The sequence below is a fragment of the Choloepus didactylus genome, chromosome 2 (genome assembly GCF_015220235.1).
Source record: "Choloepus didactylus isolate mChoDid1 chromosome 2, mChoDid1.pri, whole genome shotgun sequence".
NCBI lineage: Eukaryota > Metazoa > Chordata > Mammalia > Pilosa > Megalonychidae > Choloepus > Choloepus didactylus.
Window position 1 is genome coordinate 102,673,407 of NC_051308.1, and position 21,043 is coordinate 102,694,449.

General features: G+C 43.2%; 1 protein-coding gene across 4 annotated transcripts in view; it reads right to left on the minus strand.

Annotated features, from left to right (window-relative positions):
* The window catches only part of LOC119526425 (carboxyl-terminal PDZ ligand of neuronal nitric oxide synthase protein), a 310,288-nt gene that overhangs the window by 132,300 nt on the left and 156,945 nt on the right, over positions 1-21,043 (minus strand). Inside the window, exon 1 of one of the 4 annotated variants that reach the window (XM_037825481.1) lies at positions 16,304-16,437. The exons of the other annotated variants lie outside the window; for them this stretch is intronic. Coding sequence (XP_037681409.1) covers positions 16,304-16,336 — 33 coding nt within the window. The 5' untranslated portion in view covers positions 16,337-16,437. Of the gene's footprint in view, positions 1-16,303; positions 16,438-21,043 lie in introns of those variants that run through there. 4 annotated transcript variants of the gene reach the window in all.

Consider the following 21,043-nt stretch of genomic DNA (forward strand, 5'->3'; position numbering starts at 1 on the left):
GCTGTTCTCAATTCAATTCCCCTCCAACCACCATCACCACCACCCACATGCCGCTCATACTCCTTTTGTGAGAAACAGGTGTAACAAGTCACTGTTTCAAAAGCAGGAAATACAAAAAATGAGTAGGACATGGTCCCTGCTCTCCAGGGGCTCACAGACAAGTGAGAAAAGACAGCTATGAAATAATGATGACTCAGAGTTATAAATGCTTCATGATAAAGTGGAAAGATGAATAGGGACTTGCCAGACAGATAAGGTAGGAGGGGAGTATGAGGGCTGGGCGAGACTGCTCAGCAAGAAAAACTTGCAGCAGACTAAAATAGCAATGTGGGTCCAGGAAGGCAAATAGCCCCATACATCTGGAGGACAGAACACAGGGAAGTTCTCAGAAATAGGCTAGAAATGTAGCAGGGGGTGGGTAGGGCAGGCATGGCCATTTTTGAAATAACCAAAGCAAGGCAATAAATGTGATCAACAGTAATTCAGTACATTTGATTGATAGGATTGCTTGAAGAGAGGAATATCCCCACTGAAACTTGGAAGAAAAAGAGAAATGTCTATGGCTAGCAAAAAAAAAAATCTGAAGAGACAAATGATTAAGTGAGAACAGAAGGCCCTGCAACCTTGGGTTACAATCATGGTGATCCTTTCTGTGGCATTAAGATGGCAATCTGGCCTCCAGACACCGCACATGCAACAGAGTCCCACCTCTCTGTCTACCCTCCACCACTAGAGATGATGTCTTTGACAGTATTTAAATGGCTATAAGATTGAACCTGGTTTTCTTGCTGCTCATGAGCTGCCTCCAGCAGCACCTCTCTTAGGAAAATCACATACAAGTGTGAACAGAGAAAACCAATGGTTTCCACTGCCCTCCCAACTCCCTGGCCTTTGGCAAGTTCTAGTCAATCAAAAGGTTCTATGGCATGGGTACACAGCCTGAATTTTGGCTAGCTGTGTAATAAGCTAAGTTTTGTTATTCTGGATACCCCATCTGCCCTTTCCAAGCTTTTATCTCCTCCCAGTTCTTGGGAAAGACCTAAACAAAAGTCAGTTTCACTTAAGAATAATTTGGAGCTAGAAGACAATGTCTTGTAACTGTTAGGTGCTTAAGAAGGGTTAAATAGTTGAAGGGCTGGGAAGCTTTAGGAGATCATCCAAAACAAATGATTTCCTCCAGGCAGGGAAGATTCAAAAGCAGCTCTAGGTGTCTTGCTCTAGATGACAGAGTAAGACCAAATGTATGAGACTCTAAAACCCCCATGAAAAAGGACTTTTGTACTATCAACCACTCTGGCCTTGAGAGCCAGGAGACTCAGTTAACCCACAGAACAAACCATGCGTGGTGCAAGTGTGTCAAAGAAAGGAGGAAGGAAAGCAAAGAAGTCGAGGAAGGGGGAGCAAATGTTATAGTAAGATGAGTGATGCAGGCGTTCAAGGGCAGGACAGAAGGGAAACAATAAATCAAATCGTGTCCACAATCAGTGTAGGCGTTGGCCAACAGCTGAAAATCCCAAGGACTCACAGGAGTTAAAACATTGTAGAGACCTTTTGGAAGCAGAGAAAAATCCATTAGAAGAATTAGTTCAGCCCAGATGCCAAGGTAAGGACAGCTGGAGGAATGTTTACTGACACATTAGATGACAGCAGAGCAAAAAATTCATTCGGATGCGCTGCTGTAATGCCAGCTGTATTCTCGTGGGCTGCACTAGGTATAGTCGATGCTATTTGTCCCTGATCTCCTTACCTCTACTACAACTTACCCAATTCTTATGTACTTTACTAGTGCCCTTAAACACGATGCTAACTTGCTAATCCAAAATATAATTATTGGCATTGTTTGTTTTTCAATGTTTTTCATCTGTGTGAGACTATATGCATGTGGTGACCTGATGATGCTATAGAGGTCATTCTCCAGAGGATCCATCTGACCTTGCTTGTTACAGGGACACAGATTACAGCTTTCACTGTGGCTGGGGCTTCTGCCCTGGTCAGCACTTTATACACATCAGCAGAAGGTCACAAGAGGGGAAATCAGAGACTGTGGATAGCTCAAAGCAATTCATTACCTATCCTGTTAAAAAATAAAAAAATAAAAAAAACTTTATCAGCAAATAGCCCACATCTGAAATCCCTCTCCAGGGCCAGGCACCTAGGTCTCCTAGCTTGAAACAGCAAAAGAAGCCCAGAGAGGAGAGAACAGTCTGGAAAAGAGTAGAGGAGCTGACTTCAGTCTGGCCAGGCCAGCTGGAACAGGCAAGTGCGGAAAAGATGCCAATCACAGCTTCCTGAGAAAGATCCACTGTAATTAAAAGCTCCCAGGAAGAAGAAAAGAAAAAAAGAAACAAAAAATACCTGTGCTAGTTTGCTAATGCTGCCAGAATGCAAAACACCAGAGAAGGATTGGCTTTTATAAAAGGGGGTTTATTTGGTTACAGAGTTACAGTCTTAAGGCCATAAAGTGTCCAAGGTAACACGTCAGCAATCGGGTACCTTCACTGGAGGATGGCCAATGGTGTCTGGAAAACCTCTGTTAGCTGAGAAGGCACTTGGCTGGCATCTGCTCCAAAGTTCTGGTTTCAAAATGGCTTTCTCCCAGGATGTTCCTCTCTAGGCTGCAGTTCCTCAAAAATATCACTCTTAGCTGCACTTGGGGTATTTGTCCTCTCTTAGCTTCTCTGGAGCAAGAGTCTGCTTTCAACAGCCATCTTCAAACTGTCTCTCATCTGCAGCTCCTGTGCTTTCTTCAAAGTGTCCCTCTTGGCTGTAGCTCCTCTTCAAAATGTCACTCACAGCTGCACTGAGTTCCTTCTGTCTGTCAGCTCATTTATATGGCTTCAGTGATCAAGGCCCAACCTGAATGGGTGGGGCCATGCCGCCATGGAAATTATCCAATCAGAGTCATCACCCACAGTTGGGTGGGGCACATTCCATGGAAACACTCAAAGGATTCCAATCTAATCAGCACTAAAACGTGTGCCCCACAAGAATGCATCAAAGAATAATGGCTTTTTCTGGGGGACATAATACATTCAAACTGGCACAATACCAAACAACCAATCTATGATACAAACTCTGGGAGCCACCTCAAAATGAAATGCTTCACAAGGTCATGTTTGAGTTCTTCCAAGTACTTCCGAAAAGCCTGACAGATGCTAGTTAACCCTCCTGATTCTGTAGCCTCAAGGGAGATGTAAATGTGTTTGACTGATGAGCACATTCACTCTGTACTATTTCTGGAACAGCTTTTTAGAGGGTCTTTTGAAAAAACATCCTTTTGATAGCATCACAGACTGTCTGAACTGAAATGGACCACAAAGAGCCTCTTTAGAGAGGAAGCAGGAAGATTGATACGAATATGGGCTTGGAAAAATGATATAGATCCAAATCCCAGATCTGGCACCCACCAGCTGTGTGAGAACGGGCAATTCATGTATGCCATCTAAGTCTCAGTCGCTCCATCTGCAAAAGGAGAAAAATGATCATCTACACCAATGATTGTGTCAGTAAGTACCCTGCCCTCTTCCCGGTTTATAGTAGTCTACAGTATAGTTCAGAGTATACCATAAAGCATTACAGTAGTTGATAACGTATAGACAGTATCTTCTGGTCCTTTCCCCTTTGTACCCACTCACCAATACTAGCCTCTCATGACATGCTACCCATTGCTGAAAACACATCCATATAGACTGTCGAGCCCTCCTTTTCCTTACACGTAAAATGACTGACATGTTTGCCTATTGCTAGCCAGCAAGGTGGTGGTGAAGCCAGCTTGTCAGCTCTACTTCTGAAGTCCAAGGCTCTCAGGTAACAGGCCTACTGCTTTGCCCTTGAGGCTTTCTTCCCTCTGTCCCCCGGAACCTCAGCTCTGCAATTCACTGCTCTAATGTGCTCATCTCCTTGGAGCCCATCTCAAAACCCCCTCACACACATTTTTCCATGTCATTCCCAACCAGTGTCACCCTCCTAAGCTCCTCCTGGCCACCAGGAATCCAAGAACTATGGTCTGGTGAAAACAAACTATTGCCCCCAATATAAGAAAACAAGGCCTCACAGATACTAAAATGCACATTTAAGGAGACTTAGCTTAAACAATCCATAAGCATTTACCCGGCACTTACTGTGGGCAAAACCCACTGTGAGGTGCTGAGAATAAAGAGGCACAGGGGCTGACTCCAAAGCATTTCTAGACAATATCACAAATACGTCATCCTTCATCAGAACAATAAGAGGATGGTTCTCAATGTACATTTTAGATGTGGGAAAGCCAAACTGCCCAAAATCTCATAGCTTCAGGATCCAAAAATCCTCTCCTCCGCTTCCTTCTCAAACACTGGGTAGCCTCTGTAGAAGCTGATACTATTTCCCCAAGATAGTAATTTTCCTTTTATTGTTATAGGATAAGCCTGCTGCTTATTTTCTGGACTCATGCATTAAAAAAGATAAATCTTCAACTAAACTACTTGTCTGTGTCAACAAAAACAATGATAATAGAAAAAAAGTGGCTTGGCAAATAAAAAGCAACAGATATTTAGAAGAAAAAACACCACAATATTACTAAGATTACCAAATATGTGTTAGTCTATTCATGGTGGAAAAACTGCAACTTTCTCACAAGATTATCATAACCACAGAGGTGGTGACATTTCTTCAGAGCTTACTATTTCAAAAGCCAAGGATAAAACTCTTTTAGCTAGGGAAGCAAGGATTATGGGAAATGTTTGAGATTTCATGTTTGTTGTTGACAGATTAAACTGGGTGACCCTGTTGTTTTTGGTTTTCTAAGAGCACAAAGTGGTTTTGTTTTTTTTTCCCTTCTCTCTAATGGTGACAGGACAAAGTATGTTTTCTTGCACATCTGTAACTCCCTCAGCTTCGTTCATTTGAGGACTCAATCAGTAAATATTTGCTGGGAGCCAAGGAGATGTCAGGCATGAACCAGGTGCATGCTCCAGAGCAGCAGTGCCCAACACAACTTTCTGTGTTAATGAAAATGCTTTAAAGTTGTGCTATTGACCACATGGGGCTACCAAGCACTTGAAAGGTGGCTAATGCAACCTAGGACTGAATTTATTTTATTTTAATTAATTTAAACTTAAATTGCCGCATGTGGCTAGGGGCTACTGTACTGAATATCACAACTATTGGGGACACTCAGACACCATGAGAACACATGGCCCTGCATACAGGAGCTTAATGTTCTATCTTGGCAAACAAGACAAGAAATGCTACCTCCAAATTACAGGGTAGGAGGTAAAGGTGCTAAGTGAATGGCATGAGGAGTGAGGCTGTGGGAGTTTTAAGAAGCCAGGGTAGATGTTCCAGACACAGCAGCACATGAGCCAGGAGGGTCTTGTAGGAGAGCAGAATTGTCTAGGCCAAAGATGAAATGGCACCGTATTGTTTTACTCAGGAAGCCTGTATTCACACAACTCAGCTGAGCTAATGGACTTACAGAGAAATAGATTATTTTTATGGATACGGAGACACTACCAAAAAAGGAGGGAGGGGAGCAGGAAAGAGGGCACTAAGGGTGGTACCCACAGTCACCTGCCCTGGAGAATGCAGGCAGGGCAGCCCTGTCAATGTGTACTTTGTAGGGCTTGCCTGAAGCAGTTAAGTGATTAAGGCAACAGACAGAGCTCTGAGGCATTTTGGAAAGCCAAGGCAGGAGAGCAGAGGGGTCGGTTTTTGGGTGACAAAAGCCCAAAATAATATCTTCCACTGACACTGGCATCTGAGTCCAGTCAGGGTTCAGAGACGCAGAGAGACAAGAGGGAGGAAGAACTCAAGTTATAGGAACTTATAGGTGGTCCGAGGTAGCGGCAGGGCTGCCCACGACTGGCTTTACATGCTGTCCACATGCCAGGAGAATTAGCTGTATTTAAACTCCTGGTTTAAAAAAAAAGAAACGGCAGCAGATAGATAGAATTGAAAATACGGATGTCCCCTGTGTCACTGGGCTGTGCGTACAGTAGATACCTCAGCAGATACATGGGGTGGTGCCATTTCACCCAACTCAAACCCACCATGCTCTAACTCACTCCAGAGGACTGTGGAGGGCTTCACATTCGTCCAAGGAAGAGAGAATACGTCTTCCCTTGCTCTCCCTTGACGGGGAGGTAACCACAGGGAAGTCAGAAAGGCCCCAGAGTTATGAATGAAATGGATGTGCTGCTCTGCTCCTAAATGTCCTCTAAGACTATATTTTAGGGTCTGTTATGAGTTGAATTGTGTCCCCCAGAAAGACAGGCTGAAGTCCCAACTCTCAGTACCTCAGAATGTGACCTTTCTTGGAAAGAGAGTGGTTGCCGATGTAATTAAGAGGAGGCCGTACTGGGGTAGGGTGGGTCTTTAATTCAGTATGACTGATGTCCTTAAATAAAAGGGAAGATACAGAAACAGACACAGGGGAAAAGGCCACGTGGAGATGGAGGCAGAGCCTGGAGGGGGGCATCGACAAGCCAAGGAACTCCAAGACCGCCTGCCAACATCAGAAGGCAGAAGAGGCTACAAAGGATTCCCCTACAGGTGTCAGAGGAAGCATCACCTGCCATCACCTTGATTTCAGACTTCTAACCTCCAGAACTGTGAGAGAATACATTTCCATCTTTTTAAGCCAACCAGTTTGTGGCACTTGGCTGCAGCAGCCCTTGGAAACTAAGTCAGGACCCTATATACTTCCAGAGGAAAATCTTTTTTAACCTATCCATCCCTCTTTTTTTTTTTTTTTTTTTTTTTTTGAGCTGGGGGGAGGGGACTTCAAACCATTTAGCCTCTTAGAGACTCATATTTAGAGGTTAACATTCCTAGGAAGACTAACTTCAATGGTCAGTTAACACCTTGGAGGACATGGTCCATATGAAAAAAAAAAAATTCCCAGAATTGTCCCCTGTGTGAATGTGCAGTAGGGCAGGTCCAGGAAGATGGGCAAAGCCTCTCTGAGGAGCAACACTGGCACTGAGAGGGGAAAAGGAAGAACCCCCTCCTGACTATCTGGCCCAAGCACTGACTGTAAGCTGTGCTCTGCAGGTCAGTGTGAGGGAACAGGTGGGGTGTGGGATTTGCACAAGCCCCGGCTTCACGTACCAGGCCTGTCACTTAGCAATTTGTGTGACCATGGGAAAGTATCTTCAGCCTCTGAGTCTCTCTTCCTCATCTGTGCAAGGCCCTGTCGACTGCTGCCCATCCTTCAGGTGTTGGCACAATCATCACCTCTTCAGGAAAGATGACCCCAACAGGCCAAATCCCCTATCATGCACACTAATCATACCATGGACCCTCTCCTCTAGAGCACATCTTGGTTGAGTTTTTTCAACTCATCTATAATTATCTAATTAATACTTGTACCTCTTACTCATCTGTAAACTTCATTAGGGCAGGGATCATGTCTATTTTTTTCTCACTACTGACCCCAAATTCCAACACACTACATGGCACAGAGTAGGTTTCAAATGAACATATGTTGAACCACTGGATAATTGAAAATGCCCTGTAAAATATGAAACACAGTGGAAATGTTGGTGATTCTTACTTGGTGTGGTTGATGACAACAGAATTAATCCTCTTAGCTGCTGGAAATCATTCTGCTTTCATTCACGTAACAAAATTGCTGCATTTTAAGGGAATCATAAGAAAAAGGACTTTTACAAGCTGTCCCACAGTGCCGTATTTCAGGATTCCCTTCATGACCTTGCCAAAATACCTAGCTCATCTGTGTTCAGATGCGGTAATGCTTTATTCTAACCCATTGCTTGTCACTGTGGGAGCCTAGTTAAGTCATCTGGGCAGTTAAAAAAGCAAGAGACCTATTGGTTGAATCTGCAGGATATCTGGTGCTGGGTGAGCAAAGCACTCTGGTTCCCACCATCCTCCATCCTTGGTTGAATCCAACTCTACATCCAAAATGCTGTGGGCATCGGGAGCCAAAGGAAACTCCAGTGGCCAAAGCCTGGGAGAGCTTGCTCCCCCATGCTGATACATTCAAGGGAACAAAGGCTTTCCGTGTTGCACTGAGCTGGTCTGGAGATGGAAGGCCTTTATGCAGGTTTCCAAGGAGATGACTCAGATGCTGTTACCATAGAAACTGTTGCTATCATGTATTGTCCATCACCCCTGGACAGAAAGAAAAGAGGGGGAGGGGGGAATGTAGTTTGATGGAGAAAGAAACAAGAAGAGCTGGACTTAAGTCACAATGGAAAAAAAAAAACATATTGAGGTGGGTCTCCTGAATACTTCACTGGTATACATAACAAAACTTCCAGTCTCCAAAGGAAATGAATTAGGGCCACAAGTGTGTATGGTTTGCTGTTATTTGTGTTGGTGGAGGTGGGCTGAGTAAAGTGGCACCATAAGGATGACTTCTACCCACTGGTTGGACCCTGTCATGTGGGACCTTTAGAGAAAACACACAGGTGTGAAGGCCATCAGCATGGTCGAGACCATAACCCCTGAAGCAGCAGGGCCAACAAGGAAGGCTGTTCTAAGCTCTCTGCCTCCTCCCTCCTTCCATGCTGGAAACTCTTTGAAGCAAAAGAGAGAGAAGCGTATTAAAAGTCCCTCTGATTTTTGCTACTCTCTCATAATACCTCTTACCAAGTGTTAATTTTTTTAACTTAATGAGTTATTATGGGTGAGATTAGAAAAGTTTCATATCTAATGAATATATAGAAAGGCATATGGAGTCAGAAGGTCAGAATTTGAAGGTCAGTTCATCACTTATTATTTGCATGACCTTCAGCACTTAATCTACCCAAGCCTTGATTATTTCTCCTTTTCCATGGGGATAGTAACTACCAGTCTACTTTGTATGGTACAAGTCTTATAAAAGAATTATACTTTGAATGCCCATCTTTTGTCAAGCACCAAAATGCCACACCTATATTAGCAAGAGGCTTTGATGTCAATGACTCCAGCCAGAACTGCAACAATTGTGTCATCTGGCTTTCTGTTTGAAAATAGTTACTGCCTAACTACAATAGATTGAATTATGTATCCACTCAAAGGACATGTTCTAATCTTAAACAGGACCTTCTGAAGATGTTATTCTTAGTTAAGGTGTGGCCAACCGAATTCGGGTTGTTAAGAGGAGAAACCAGAAGCCAGAAATCAGATAAAGCCACAGGGAGGAGCCAGAAGCCGGAAGTCAGCAGACACTGGAGGAGCAGACACAGGAGAGAGAGCTTGCCATGTGACAGGAGGCAGATGAACCCTGAGAAATGCAGCAAACCAGCATCAGAACACTGCAGACTCAGGTGCGAAAAAATGGCCCTGTCAATGCCTTGATTTTAGATTTCTAGATTCTAAGCGCTTCTTGTTTAAGCCAACCCACTGCATGGTACTTATTATAGCAGCCTGGCAAACTAAGACACCAACTGATTACTGTTACAAGAAAATTCTGGGTGACAAAATAGAACATATCCCCAACAACTTGCTATTTTCTTGTCTAGGCCACCAGACCATGTGCAGGCATCAAGTCTAACAATCAGACCTATCTCTTACCCAAAGCAGTCTTGAGAAGTTAAATTGCATTTGGAATAAAGATGCTGAAGTTGTAGGAGGAGTACTCTAGAGTACTAGGGATGAAAAGTGGGCACTCTTTGGGGAAAACAAGAAGAATCTGGCAGGTACATTATCAAACCGGATACATCTAGATTAGGGTAAAGAATGGCAGTTGGGAAAGATCTGGGGTCTGGAAATAGAAGAAGCAAGCATATAGATTATACTGCTGCTATCCCAGTCCTGAAAGACTCTTCCATGTCTTTCATACTCTTTGTAAAGTCAACAAAAAGTTTGATATCCATCTTATGAAATAAGCACTCCAGTTGTCAGGCAGGACATACAGTACTCTATATTTGTTCCAAGAAATGTTACTCAATCCTGGGCTCTCCAGGAGACAGACAAAGGAAGCATTCGGATGCTACCGGATGGGGCAGAGAAAAGAAAATGCAATTTAGTTTCTCCAGTTATGCAAAAGTTCCTTATTTATGTTTTTCTTTCAAATAACACTGTTGTGCATTGTTGGGATATGCTTAGATCAGGAGCATCTGTCTTGAGGAATCAGACAGGAAGGATTAAGAAAGACAGGGGCAAGAAGAGTCGAAGCCTTTCCAGTCTGGGATTGGTGGGATAGGCTAATCATGCCAGGAGGGCAGGAAACAGGGTGCTAAAAATAAAAATAAAAACCAATACTCATTCTAAGAGTTTCAGCTCTTGTGTATAGGTCTCTTGATAACTATCAGTAATCCAGCCAGACAATCAAAAGGAGGTTAAGACAGCAGCCAAGGGGGTACTTGGTCCCAGCAGGTGAGATTACACTTTGCATTAACTTTAAATATGACTTTCACAAAGTGACTTCTAGAGCTTTAAAAATCCCAACACACATAATTAGCCCAACCTAATAATGGATCCCATTTCTTCTCAACAATAGTTTCTCTGATTCAATGAGGCAGATCTCTCCAATAAGGACAAAGTGGCCATAATCATTCCTGCCCAGCTCTCCCCTCAACACCCTCAAAACACACAAAGGGAGAGAGAGAATGACCTGTCGTGCAGTGTTATCCAGGCTTCTCATTTTAGAGTTTAAAACTTAATGCCGTCAACCCAATGAGTTACCTGCCGAGGGTCAGGAAGTCAAATAGGAAATTTAGGGCCAGAACCAATTTCTCCCGACCTGCACTGCAGTATTATTTCCACCACACTATACCACTGCCAACACATGGTCATCTTGATTCTATGCATATTAATCTCATCTTCTCAACTACACTACATGTCTCTGAGAACAAGAATTACATTTTTTCCTAGTACTTCTAGGCACTCAACACCCAGCACTGTGCTAAAACATTGAGGAGGCACACTGATGCCACCTCTCCACAAGGCACTTCTTGACAGACACCTGCCTCACTGTTTATTAGGATCCAGACTTTGTGCTCCCCTAGCAGCATCCAACAACCACCTCCATCACGGCATTCACTGTGCTATACTTTCCTTGTGCATTTATTTTTCTTTCTCTTCAATGGATCAGTAAGATCTTTAAAGACAGCACTGGACTGTGTCTTATTTCTTGTATAGCTCTCAATGCACAACACTTATCAGGAGCTTAAAAAGAGATTAAATGAAAAATGGGTTCTAAAGCCAGTCTCAACCCACCCACTCACATCATAGAAATTTCAGCTTTCTCTGGCCAGGAGATGATTACTCTGCCCTCCCTTGAAACATTTTCTTTTCTTGCCTCCCTAGACAACACACTCTTGACTTCTTTGGGAAGAATTCTAGCCACAAGGGCATCTGGGCTGCCATCTTTAAGAGCTGTCATAGTGACCAATGACACCATTATTCCCAAAGTGTTTTAATATAATAATGGTATAAATAAAATGATTTAATAGAGCTAGCAGTTGGATCTGGAAGTGTCCTTTTAAACCTTCCAGTTTAAGTAAAAACATAAACCTTAATCCATCAACCATCTATTTTCATGAAAATAGCTCAACTGGGATTTACAGAAAAGGATTCCAGTAACAGTCCAAATCTCGTTGCCAAAAAGAGCAGAAGAATCATTCACTTCCTTAATGACATTTTGACACACCCAAAAATTAAGCCAGTATTTGGGCCTAAACAAGATGCTCTCAGTCTGACCCACTTTTCTACCAAACCTAATTAGTTGATAGGATGTGAAAATATCTCATTCACCAAGTAATGTCTAAAAAGCAATTGCCAATGGACACTCAGGTTGTTTCCAGTTTTGGCTATTACAGTTCAAGCTGCTATCAATATTCACTCATATGCATATGCATGAACATATGCTTTCATTTCTCTTGGGTAAATAACTAGAAGTAGAATTTTTGGCTTATATGGTAGATCAATGTTTAATATTTTAAGAAACTGCCAAACTGTCCCTACCAGCAGTGAATGAGAGGGTTCCAGTCCTCTACAACTTCATCAGACCTTGGGACGGTTAGTTGTTCTTGTTGTTTCAATTTTAGCTATTCTTAGAGTGTAATGGTATTTCATTGTGGTTTTAACTCGTATTTTCTTGATTAATGACGTTTAATATCTACTGTGTGCTTATTTGCCACCTGTATACTTTCTTTGATGAAGTGTCTGTTCAAATCTTATGCCCATTTTTAAAATTGGTTTGACTGTTTTATTACTGAGTTTTGAGAGTTCTTTATATATTCTAGACACATGTCCATTGGGATAGCCATGGCTACAGCAATTGCCTTCCTTAAATTAAATGTAAAATATGCTACTGGTTTCTTCTAACTCCTCCCCCAATTCCCCTTTCTCTCCTCCCCTGCCATGGTAGCATCACAATCTAAGCATTAGATTAAAGAATAGGTAGAGTCTTCTTACAAGCCCTCCATAACCTTGTCTAGTCACAGTTAATCAGAAGTAGGAGGTCTTCTCATATCCCTGGCTGCTACTCAATTCCAGGAGTACTCACACACTCCCAGAAGGAGTTAAAATAATTATGTTTCTTCTTTAAATAGATACTACCTTTAAATAAGTGATTTTCAACTGGGGACAATTTTGCCCCCCTCATAATATTTGACAATGTCTAGAGATACTTTTAGTTGTCACAACTGGCTGGAAAAAGGGTTGCTACTGGCATCTGGTAGGATACAGGACAAGGAAGCTGCTAAATATCCTACAATGCACAGGTCAGCCCCTACAACCAAGAACTATCTGACCCCAAATGTCAATAGTGCCAAGATTAAGAAGCCCTACTTTAAATAGATTTGCTGGAACTGTTTTTGGACAAAGCAATATAGTGCAATAGAAATAACACTGATCTGGAAACCAGGAAATCTAGTTTCTTCCAGTTTTGTCACTAACCAGTTGTGTGACCTTGAGCAAAGCACTTAACCTCTTGTGGTGGTATTAAACTGTATGTACTCCAGAAAGACATGTTCTTAAATTTAATCCATTCCTGTGGGTGTGGACTCATTGTAAGTAAGACCTTTTGAAGAGGTTACTTCAGTTAACATGTGCCCCACCTCATTCAGCATGGGTCTTAATCCTCTTGCTGGAGTCCTTTCTAAATAGAATGAATACAGAAAGAGAGAAAGAGGGAGAGAGAAAGGAAGAAAGGGAGCGAGGGGGAGAGAGGGAAAGAGAGGGAGAAAGGGAGCTAGAGAGAGAGAGAAAGCCACGGAAGCAAGAAGCTGAAATCAATGAAACCTGCAAGAGTAGGGAGAGACCAGCAGACAACACCATATGTCTTACCAAGTGCCAAAGGATCAAGGATCACCAGCAGCCGATCTTTGGAAAGAAGGCATCATCTTGATGACGCCTTGATTTTGACATTTTCTCAGCCTCAAACTTCAAGCTAATAAATTTCCATTGTTTAAAGCCAACCCATTTCATGGTACCTGCTTTTGGCAGCCTAGGAAACTAAAACATCTCTTAAATACCAAAATGCAAGAGCTAAACTAAATATCTATAGGTTCTCCTTCAGCTGCAAAGAAATACAATTCTGTGACTGCTTAACTCCACACAATACTTGGAGCAGTCATTAAAATGTGTACAGGTTCCACGCTTACGGAATTTAACACAATGGTGACAAAGATGGTTTCAAGGGAAGGATCACTGAGCATGTGTCTCATAAACACAGAGGAGAAAACGGGCTCCCAGCAACTGCTCACCAGAGTCTGGGGATCCATATGATCCCTGAATAGATCCCATCCCACCAAACTTGATCCTTCTCTTTCCTCCATTCCAACCCAATCATTCAACTTCAGTGTTACAAACATGAATTCAATAATGCTTAAATTGTACAGAGTTTCAATTTGGGATAATGCAAAAATGTTGGTAATGGATGGTGGTGATGATAGAACAACATTATGAATGGAATTAACAGCATTGAATTATATATTTGAATGTGGTTAAAAGGGAAAATTTTAGGTTGTTATATATGTCACTAGAATGAAAGTTTTAAAAAAAAAACCTAAACTGTACAACACAGAGAACCCTACTGTAAACCATGGACTATATAGCTAATAGTATAATTATAATAATATTCTTTCATCAATTATAACAGATGTACCACACTAATACAAGGTGTTAATAATGGGGGGGGGGTTGTTATATGTATTTTCTGCATGATTTTTCTGGAAACCTACAACTTCTCTAAACACACATACATACACACACACACAGCGCCCACAAAACAAAACAAAAAGAACTCAAATGTACAAACTCACTTTCCCAGCAGAACAGGTGAAAACCCTTCCAGAGCCTTTTCACATAGCAGAGCTGTCTCTAACTCAGAAGTGAGAAGGTGCCAATGATACGGTGTCTGAAAGTCTAGATGTGCGCTGATACAAGGAAAATCACCTCTTAAAGGGAACCTGGACTCACCTCAGTTAAACAACAGGCCTCACTGCAGGCCCAGCCAACAGCATCGCTGAATCCTAATCAAGTTTATGCCACCTGTACCCCCCTTGTGGGGGAAGAAGAGCCTTCAATTCTTACTACAGCTGCTCTGCAGGTTAAGTGAGGTTGAAAATTGCTCCTGTGGCCCCTGGAAGAATGAGCAGACAGCTAATGTCTCGGACGGCCCTGAGGTAAAGCTTTTTAGTTTCAAACTGACTAAAAATTGGAAACATTAATTAAGGAGGAAAATGTACCAGGAACACCCTGTCCCTCAGAAGTAATCCCAAGAGCTGGCCACGGATTTCTGGCAGGAACATCCTGACATCCACCGTGACTGACAGTGAAGAGGAGGAGCAGGGCCTGCCCCTGGTAGGGGAAGAGATTTTGCTCTTCAAAGCGATTAACGTTTTATTACACAAACGCTTGAGCTGAAAGTGAACTTTGCACACACTATGAACACCATCATCTCTCCCCCCTCTTTCGGTCCTGTGAAGGGAAACATAGGCTTCCTACATGTGTATCAACAGATAAGAGAGAAAGCAAAGGGTGAGATGCAGAAGGTAGAAAGTCAATACCATGATTTCTGTTCAGAGTTCAATTTTTACATCAGAGCCCGCTTCCATTGCCCTCACCTTTGCTGACTTGGTTTGCCTCATCTCTCTCAACTAACCCAGTGCTTTTCTCTTCCAGCCTTGTACCCCGCAGGAACAGCCCAGAAGACAAGCCATCGCAGAGACTTTGCAAGAAGTTTAATGAGGATGTCAGGCCTAAAGCAGAGAACACTGTTCGTCACCAGCTTAAAGACTGAGAAGAGCAAGCTCCATTAGCCAGGATCGTAACTTCTTGTTTAACCAGGTTTCTGCATCACCCGCTGGGTGTGTGGGTGTACAGCGCTGGCAGGGAAGGGGGAAGATGCAAGTTCAAACCCAGGGGAACATGTAAAATAAATTCTTTATTAAATTGCTCCTTTTCCTTTTTACTTTTACTGTTCCCTCCTCTTTCCCAAAGACCCATTTAGCAATAAAAGCTCATCTGGTTCAATTTATGCTGGCACTTTGCTAGAGGTTTTATGCTTACTATTGAATCAGAAGTCTTAAACAATTTCTTCTCTCATTATTTGAGCCCTACCTCCACTGGGTCCCCTGAGGTGCTGCTCCCCTCAATTCCTAGAAACTGGTTATTCCAGTTATTGTTTCTGTATAACACATTGCAACCATCGTATTTTGCTCACAATTTTGTGGGGCAGAAATTTGAGAAAGATGCAGCTGGACAGTTCTTGCTTGGGGTCCCTCATGCAGTTACAGGCTCACTCACATGGCTGGCAGAAGACGCTGGCTGTGGACTGGGGGCTCAGCAGGAGGTGACGGCCAGAGTGCACACCCAGGGCTGCCCCAGCATGGCTCTCAGGCTAAGTCGGACTTACGTGGCCCCTGGCTTCCCCCTCAGTGAGCGGAAGTTGTATGGCCTTTTTTTTTTTTTTGGACCTAACCTCAGCCTCAGAAGTTATATACTTCCACTGCATTCTATTGGTCAAAAGCGATAGAATAGGTTGGCCCCTATTCAAGGGGAGTTGTCACAGACCCCATCTCTCGATGGGACGAGTGTCCAAATGACTGTGCACACGGAGCAGAGCCTGGGACATGCTAAGCACGATCATCAGTGTTGGAAATGACGATTCTGCCTGGGACACTCTTTCCCACTTCTCCTCCACTCCCCTTTGTCTGGCTAATTCCTAGTCATCTTTTAAGACTCAATTCAGATGTTTCCTTCCAAAAGCTTTCCCTTCTGCCCTAAGTCTAGGTCAGCTGCCTTTCCAGTCAGGGTCACTGCTGGCTCCTGTGGACCTTTCTGTGGGTTACAAAAAGGCACCCCTTCCTCTAGGCAGCACATGTTTGCTGAGTGGAGTGGGGGCTGGATTTCAGCCTCTACTCACCTCTTTAGCCAACCAGGCTTCTGCCCGCATCATTCACCATATTCTCTGTAATCATCAGTTCACTTGTCAGTGTCCCTCCAGTAGACCATGAATTTGCAAGAGCAAGGCCATGATTGCTCCAAACTAAATCCCCAACTACCAAGTTATAACACCCAGCACTTAATAAGTGCTTGGTAAATATTTGTTGAATAAATAATGGGTCCATGAAGAAAAGGTTTTGTGCCCTGCCTCCTTCCATTACGCTTGTTCAGCTCTGCCCTGGTAACCCAGTATAAGCACAAAGCCACTCAAAAACATGTGTTGGCTTTTTAATCATCACCCACACATTGTTTTGTTTTGAGTAGGGGGAGCAGAGAGGGAGGCTTCCAGACCCCTCATTCCCATGGACAGGGTAATCCAGGCCCCAGCTGCCAGGAATGCTCTGTGGTAGGGGCCCCACACTGTGGGGTTTACAGCACCTCTGCAAATTCGACACTCCCTATCAAAAGCCAGAGAGACCAGAGCTGTTGTAGATCTTGCTCAGGCTTGGGCAGAATGCAAAAGACCAAGATATTTGCCTGAACAGTTTGGAAGGCACTGGATGAGGGGCTGCCCCCAGCTACAGCCCACAGGGCTAGAAGGCAGGAATCCTAAGCCTCGTGCCAGGTGAGCAGGCTGCCTCAATGCACACACCTGCCAGGCAGGGCAGCAGGAATGAGACCTGGGGCCAATTGTGGCAGTCAGTGTGGCCTCTACACTGAACACTAACAGTGTGGCAACAGTTGTGTCCTACCAAAAAGGAGAGACAATAAGGCAGTCTAATCTGGGCCTTTGAGGGATGGGTTTCACTTAGTGTCTCCAGGGAGCTGGGTAGGTGAGTGAGTGTGCCGGGAAGATGAGAAGCTGCCTGGTGGTGTGATCAGCTCCAAGCAAGGAGCCAAGAAGCCTGGTACAAACTCTGGCTCCACACTCCTGAAACAAGTCACCTTCCTCCATTCTGTGTCCTCAATTGTTGGTTGGCAATATAGTGATATGCTATTTCCTACAGTTATTTTGAGAATAAAATCAGACAAACATAAATAAAAACAACCTGAAAGCAATTATTCTATAATTATTATTTAGTTGCATAGTTTCTCTTCATTATCACCCTACTTCTCTGCTTTTCCTGATATCCTCTCCTACCAACCTCCCTCATCCTTCACAATAGCCTCTGTTAAATAGCCCATCAGTTTTGGCCAGTGATATGTGACTCCTCTAGGGACATCCCCAGCTTTCTTAAGAGCAGGGAACCCATGAGGTATTTCCTTGGGTCCTTAAGGCTCACAGCACTTAATAGATGGTGGGCTTAAGGAATATTTGCTTCACTAAACATAAATGCACATGTGTATTCAGACATATACATGTTCACCTTTATAATCCTCAGAGGACCTGACCATTTGCTCCGGTTTGCTAATGCTGCCAATATGCAAAATACCAGAAATGGATTAGCTTTTATAAAGGGGGTTTATTTGGTTGCAAAGTTACAGTCTTATGGCCAAGCAAATGTCCCAACCAAGGCATCAACAGTAGGGTACCTTCACTGAAGAACACCTATGGCATCTGGAAAACCTCTGTTAGCTGGGAAGGCACATGGCTGGCATCTGCTTGCTCCTAGGTTGCATTTCAAAATGGCGTTCTCCAAAATTTTAATTCTCTCTAAGCTGCAGCTGCTCTGAGGTCCTTCTGTTTGTGAGCTTTTATAGGGCTCCAGTAAACTAATTAAGACCCACACTGAATGGGCAGGGCCACATCTCCATGGGGATAATCCAATCAAAGGTACTACCTACAGTTGGGTGGGTCACATCTCCATGGAAATAGCCCAATCCAAAGATTCCAACCTAATCAACACTAATACATCTGCCCCCACAAGATTGCATTAAAGAACATGGTGTTTTGGGGGATATAATACATCCAAACTGGCACACCACTGGAACATTCTTTGGTGACAGGCACCAAAGGGCAATGTTATTATAGGTCAAATTTCATGGTACCCAAATAGTACTCCAGTGGCTGGTGTGGTCCACTGAGTTTTAGGGATTATCTCACATGTTAAAATCCAATCCAACTCGGGCAAGATGGTGGCATAGAGAGGAGTGGAAGCTAAGTAGTCCCCCTGGAACAACTACAAAAAAACAGAAACAATTAGTAAATAATCCAGAATAACTGCAGGGGGACAAATGAGACCATCCATTCATCATACATCAACCTGAATTGGGAGGAATGCCTGAGAACACAGCATAAAATCTGCACGTAAAACCTGCGGAACCAAGTCGTGACACCCCCTCCCCCATAGCCCAAGCTGCAAAGCCTCCTGGTGCCAGAGAGAAGCTCTCTCCCAGCAAGCAAATACAGCTCAGCTGAGCTCCAACTGGGGTTTTAAGTAGCGAGTGTGAACTGCTCACTACAGGTACACAGCCCCAAAAAACAGACAGAGGCTTTGGGTGACGACTGACCTGGGAGAGCCGGAGGGTCACCTTGGACTGGGTCTGAAGGGGACTATCTGTTTCTTTTTTGGCTCAGTGGAGAAAGCCCCAGTCATTTTCAGTTTCCAGGGCTGTGACTTGGGGAAGGGTGGAGACAGCACAAGCAGAGAGTGAGACCATTGAAATGCTAATGACCTCCACCTGAGGGGTCTGTCTTCTCTAGGAGGAAAGGGGTGGGGCCCTTTCCATTCAGAACCAGACCCCAGAGCCTGAGGGAACACGGCCATATCTCCTCACACCAGTCAAGAATTATAGGCTAACAGGCATCACCTGCTGGGCAGAAAAGCACAGTGACCCAAGGCATCAAAGGGTGGAGCAATTTTCTAAGACACACCCTCAGGGAAACCAGATACTGAATATTTCTTCCCTCTGGGACCTGAGCCTGTTCTGGTCTGGGAAAACCTGATTTGGATAACCAAGGAAACCATGCCTAGACAACAGAAAATTACAACCTACACTAAGAAAAACAAAGTTATGGCCCAGTCAAAGGAACAAACGTACACTTCAACTGAGATACAGGAATTTAAACAACTAATGCTAAATCAATTCAAAAAGTTTAGAGAAGATATTGCAAAAGAGATAGAGGCTGTAAAGGAAGCACTGGGCATGTATACAGCAGAAATCAAAAGTTCAAAAAAACAACTAGTAGAATCTATGGAAATGAAAGGCACAACACAAGAGATGAAAGACACAATGGAAACATAGAACAGCAGATCTCAAGAGGCAGAAGAAAACACTCGGGAACTGGAGAACAAAACACCTGAAAGCCTAAACGCAAAGGAGCAGATGGAGAAAAGAATGAAAAAATATGAGCAACGTCTCCGGGAACTCAAGGATGAAACAAAGTACAATAATGTACGTCTCATTGGTGTCCCAGAAGGAGAAGAGAAGGGAAAGGGGGCAGAAGCAATAATAGAGGAAATAATTAATGAAAATTTCCCATCTCTTATGAAAGACATAAAATTACAGATCCAAGAAGCGCAGCGTACTCCAAACAGAAGAGATATGAAGAGGCCTATGCCAAGACACTTAATAATCAGATTATCAAATATCAAAAACAAAGAGAGAATCCTGAAAGCAGCAAGAGAAAAGCGATCCATTACATACAAAGGAAGCTTAATAAGACTATGTGCGGATCTCTCAGCAGAAACCATGGAGGCAAGAAGGAAGTGGTGTGATATATTTAAGATACTGAAAGAGAAAAACCGCCAACCAAGAATCCTGTATCCAGCAAAGCTGTCCTTCAAATATGAGGGAGAGCTCAAAATATTTTCTGACAAACAGACAATGAGAGACTTTGTGAACAAAATACCTGTCCTAAAGGAAATACTAAAGGGAGCACTACAGGGTGACAGAAGACAGGAGTGTGTGGTTTGGAACACAATTTTGGGAGATGGTAGCACAACAATGTAAGTACACTGAACAAAGGTAATTATGAATATGGTTGAGAGAGGAAGGTGGAGAGCATGTGAGACACCACAAGAAAGGAGGAAAGATAAAGACTGGGACTGTGTAACTTGGTGAAATCTAGAGTATTCAACAATTGTGATAAAATGTACAAATATGTTCTTTTACGAGGGAGAACAAGCAAATGTCAACCTTGCAAGGTGTTAAAAATGGGGAGGCATTGGGGGAGGGATGCAATCAGCATAAACTAGAGACTGTAACTAATAGAATCATTGTATCATGCTTCCTTTAATGTAACAAAGGTGATATACCAAGGTGAATGCAGATAAGAGGGGGGGATAGGGGAGGCATGTTAGACACTTGACATTGGTGGTATTGTCTGATTCTTTATTCTACTTTGATTTAAGGTTATTTTTCCTTTTGCTGCTTCCTAGCTGTCATTTTTTTTCCCCTCTTTCTTTTTCCTCTCTACCTTCTTTGACTCTCCCTCCTGCCTTGTGGAAGAAATGTAGATGCTCTTATATAGATAGTGGTGAAGGTGGTGAACACATAAATGTATGACCATGCAGAAAACCATCGATTATTTACTTGGGATGGAATGTATGGTGAGTGAACAAAACCATATTAAAAAAAAATGGGTTGATGACAAAACCTCGAGGGCAATATACTGAGTGAAATAAGCCAGCCACATTAGGACAATTATGGCAGGGTCTCACTGATAGGAACTAATTACAATATGTAAACTCATAGACATGAAATATAAGGTACCAAGATACACGACGAGGCTTAAGAATGGGGAGTGGTTGCTTAGTATGAGCAGAATGTTCAATTA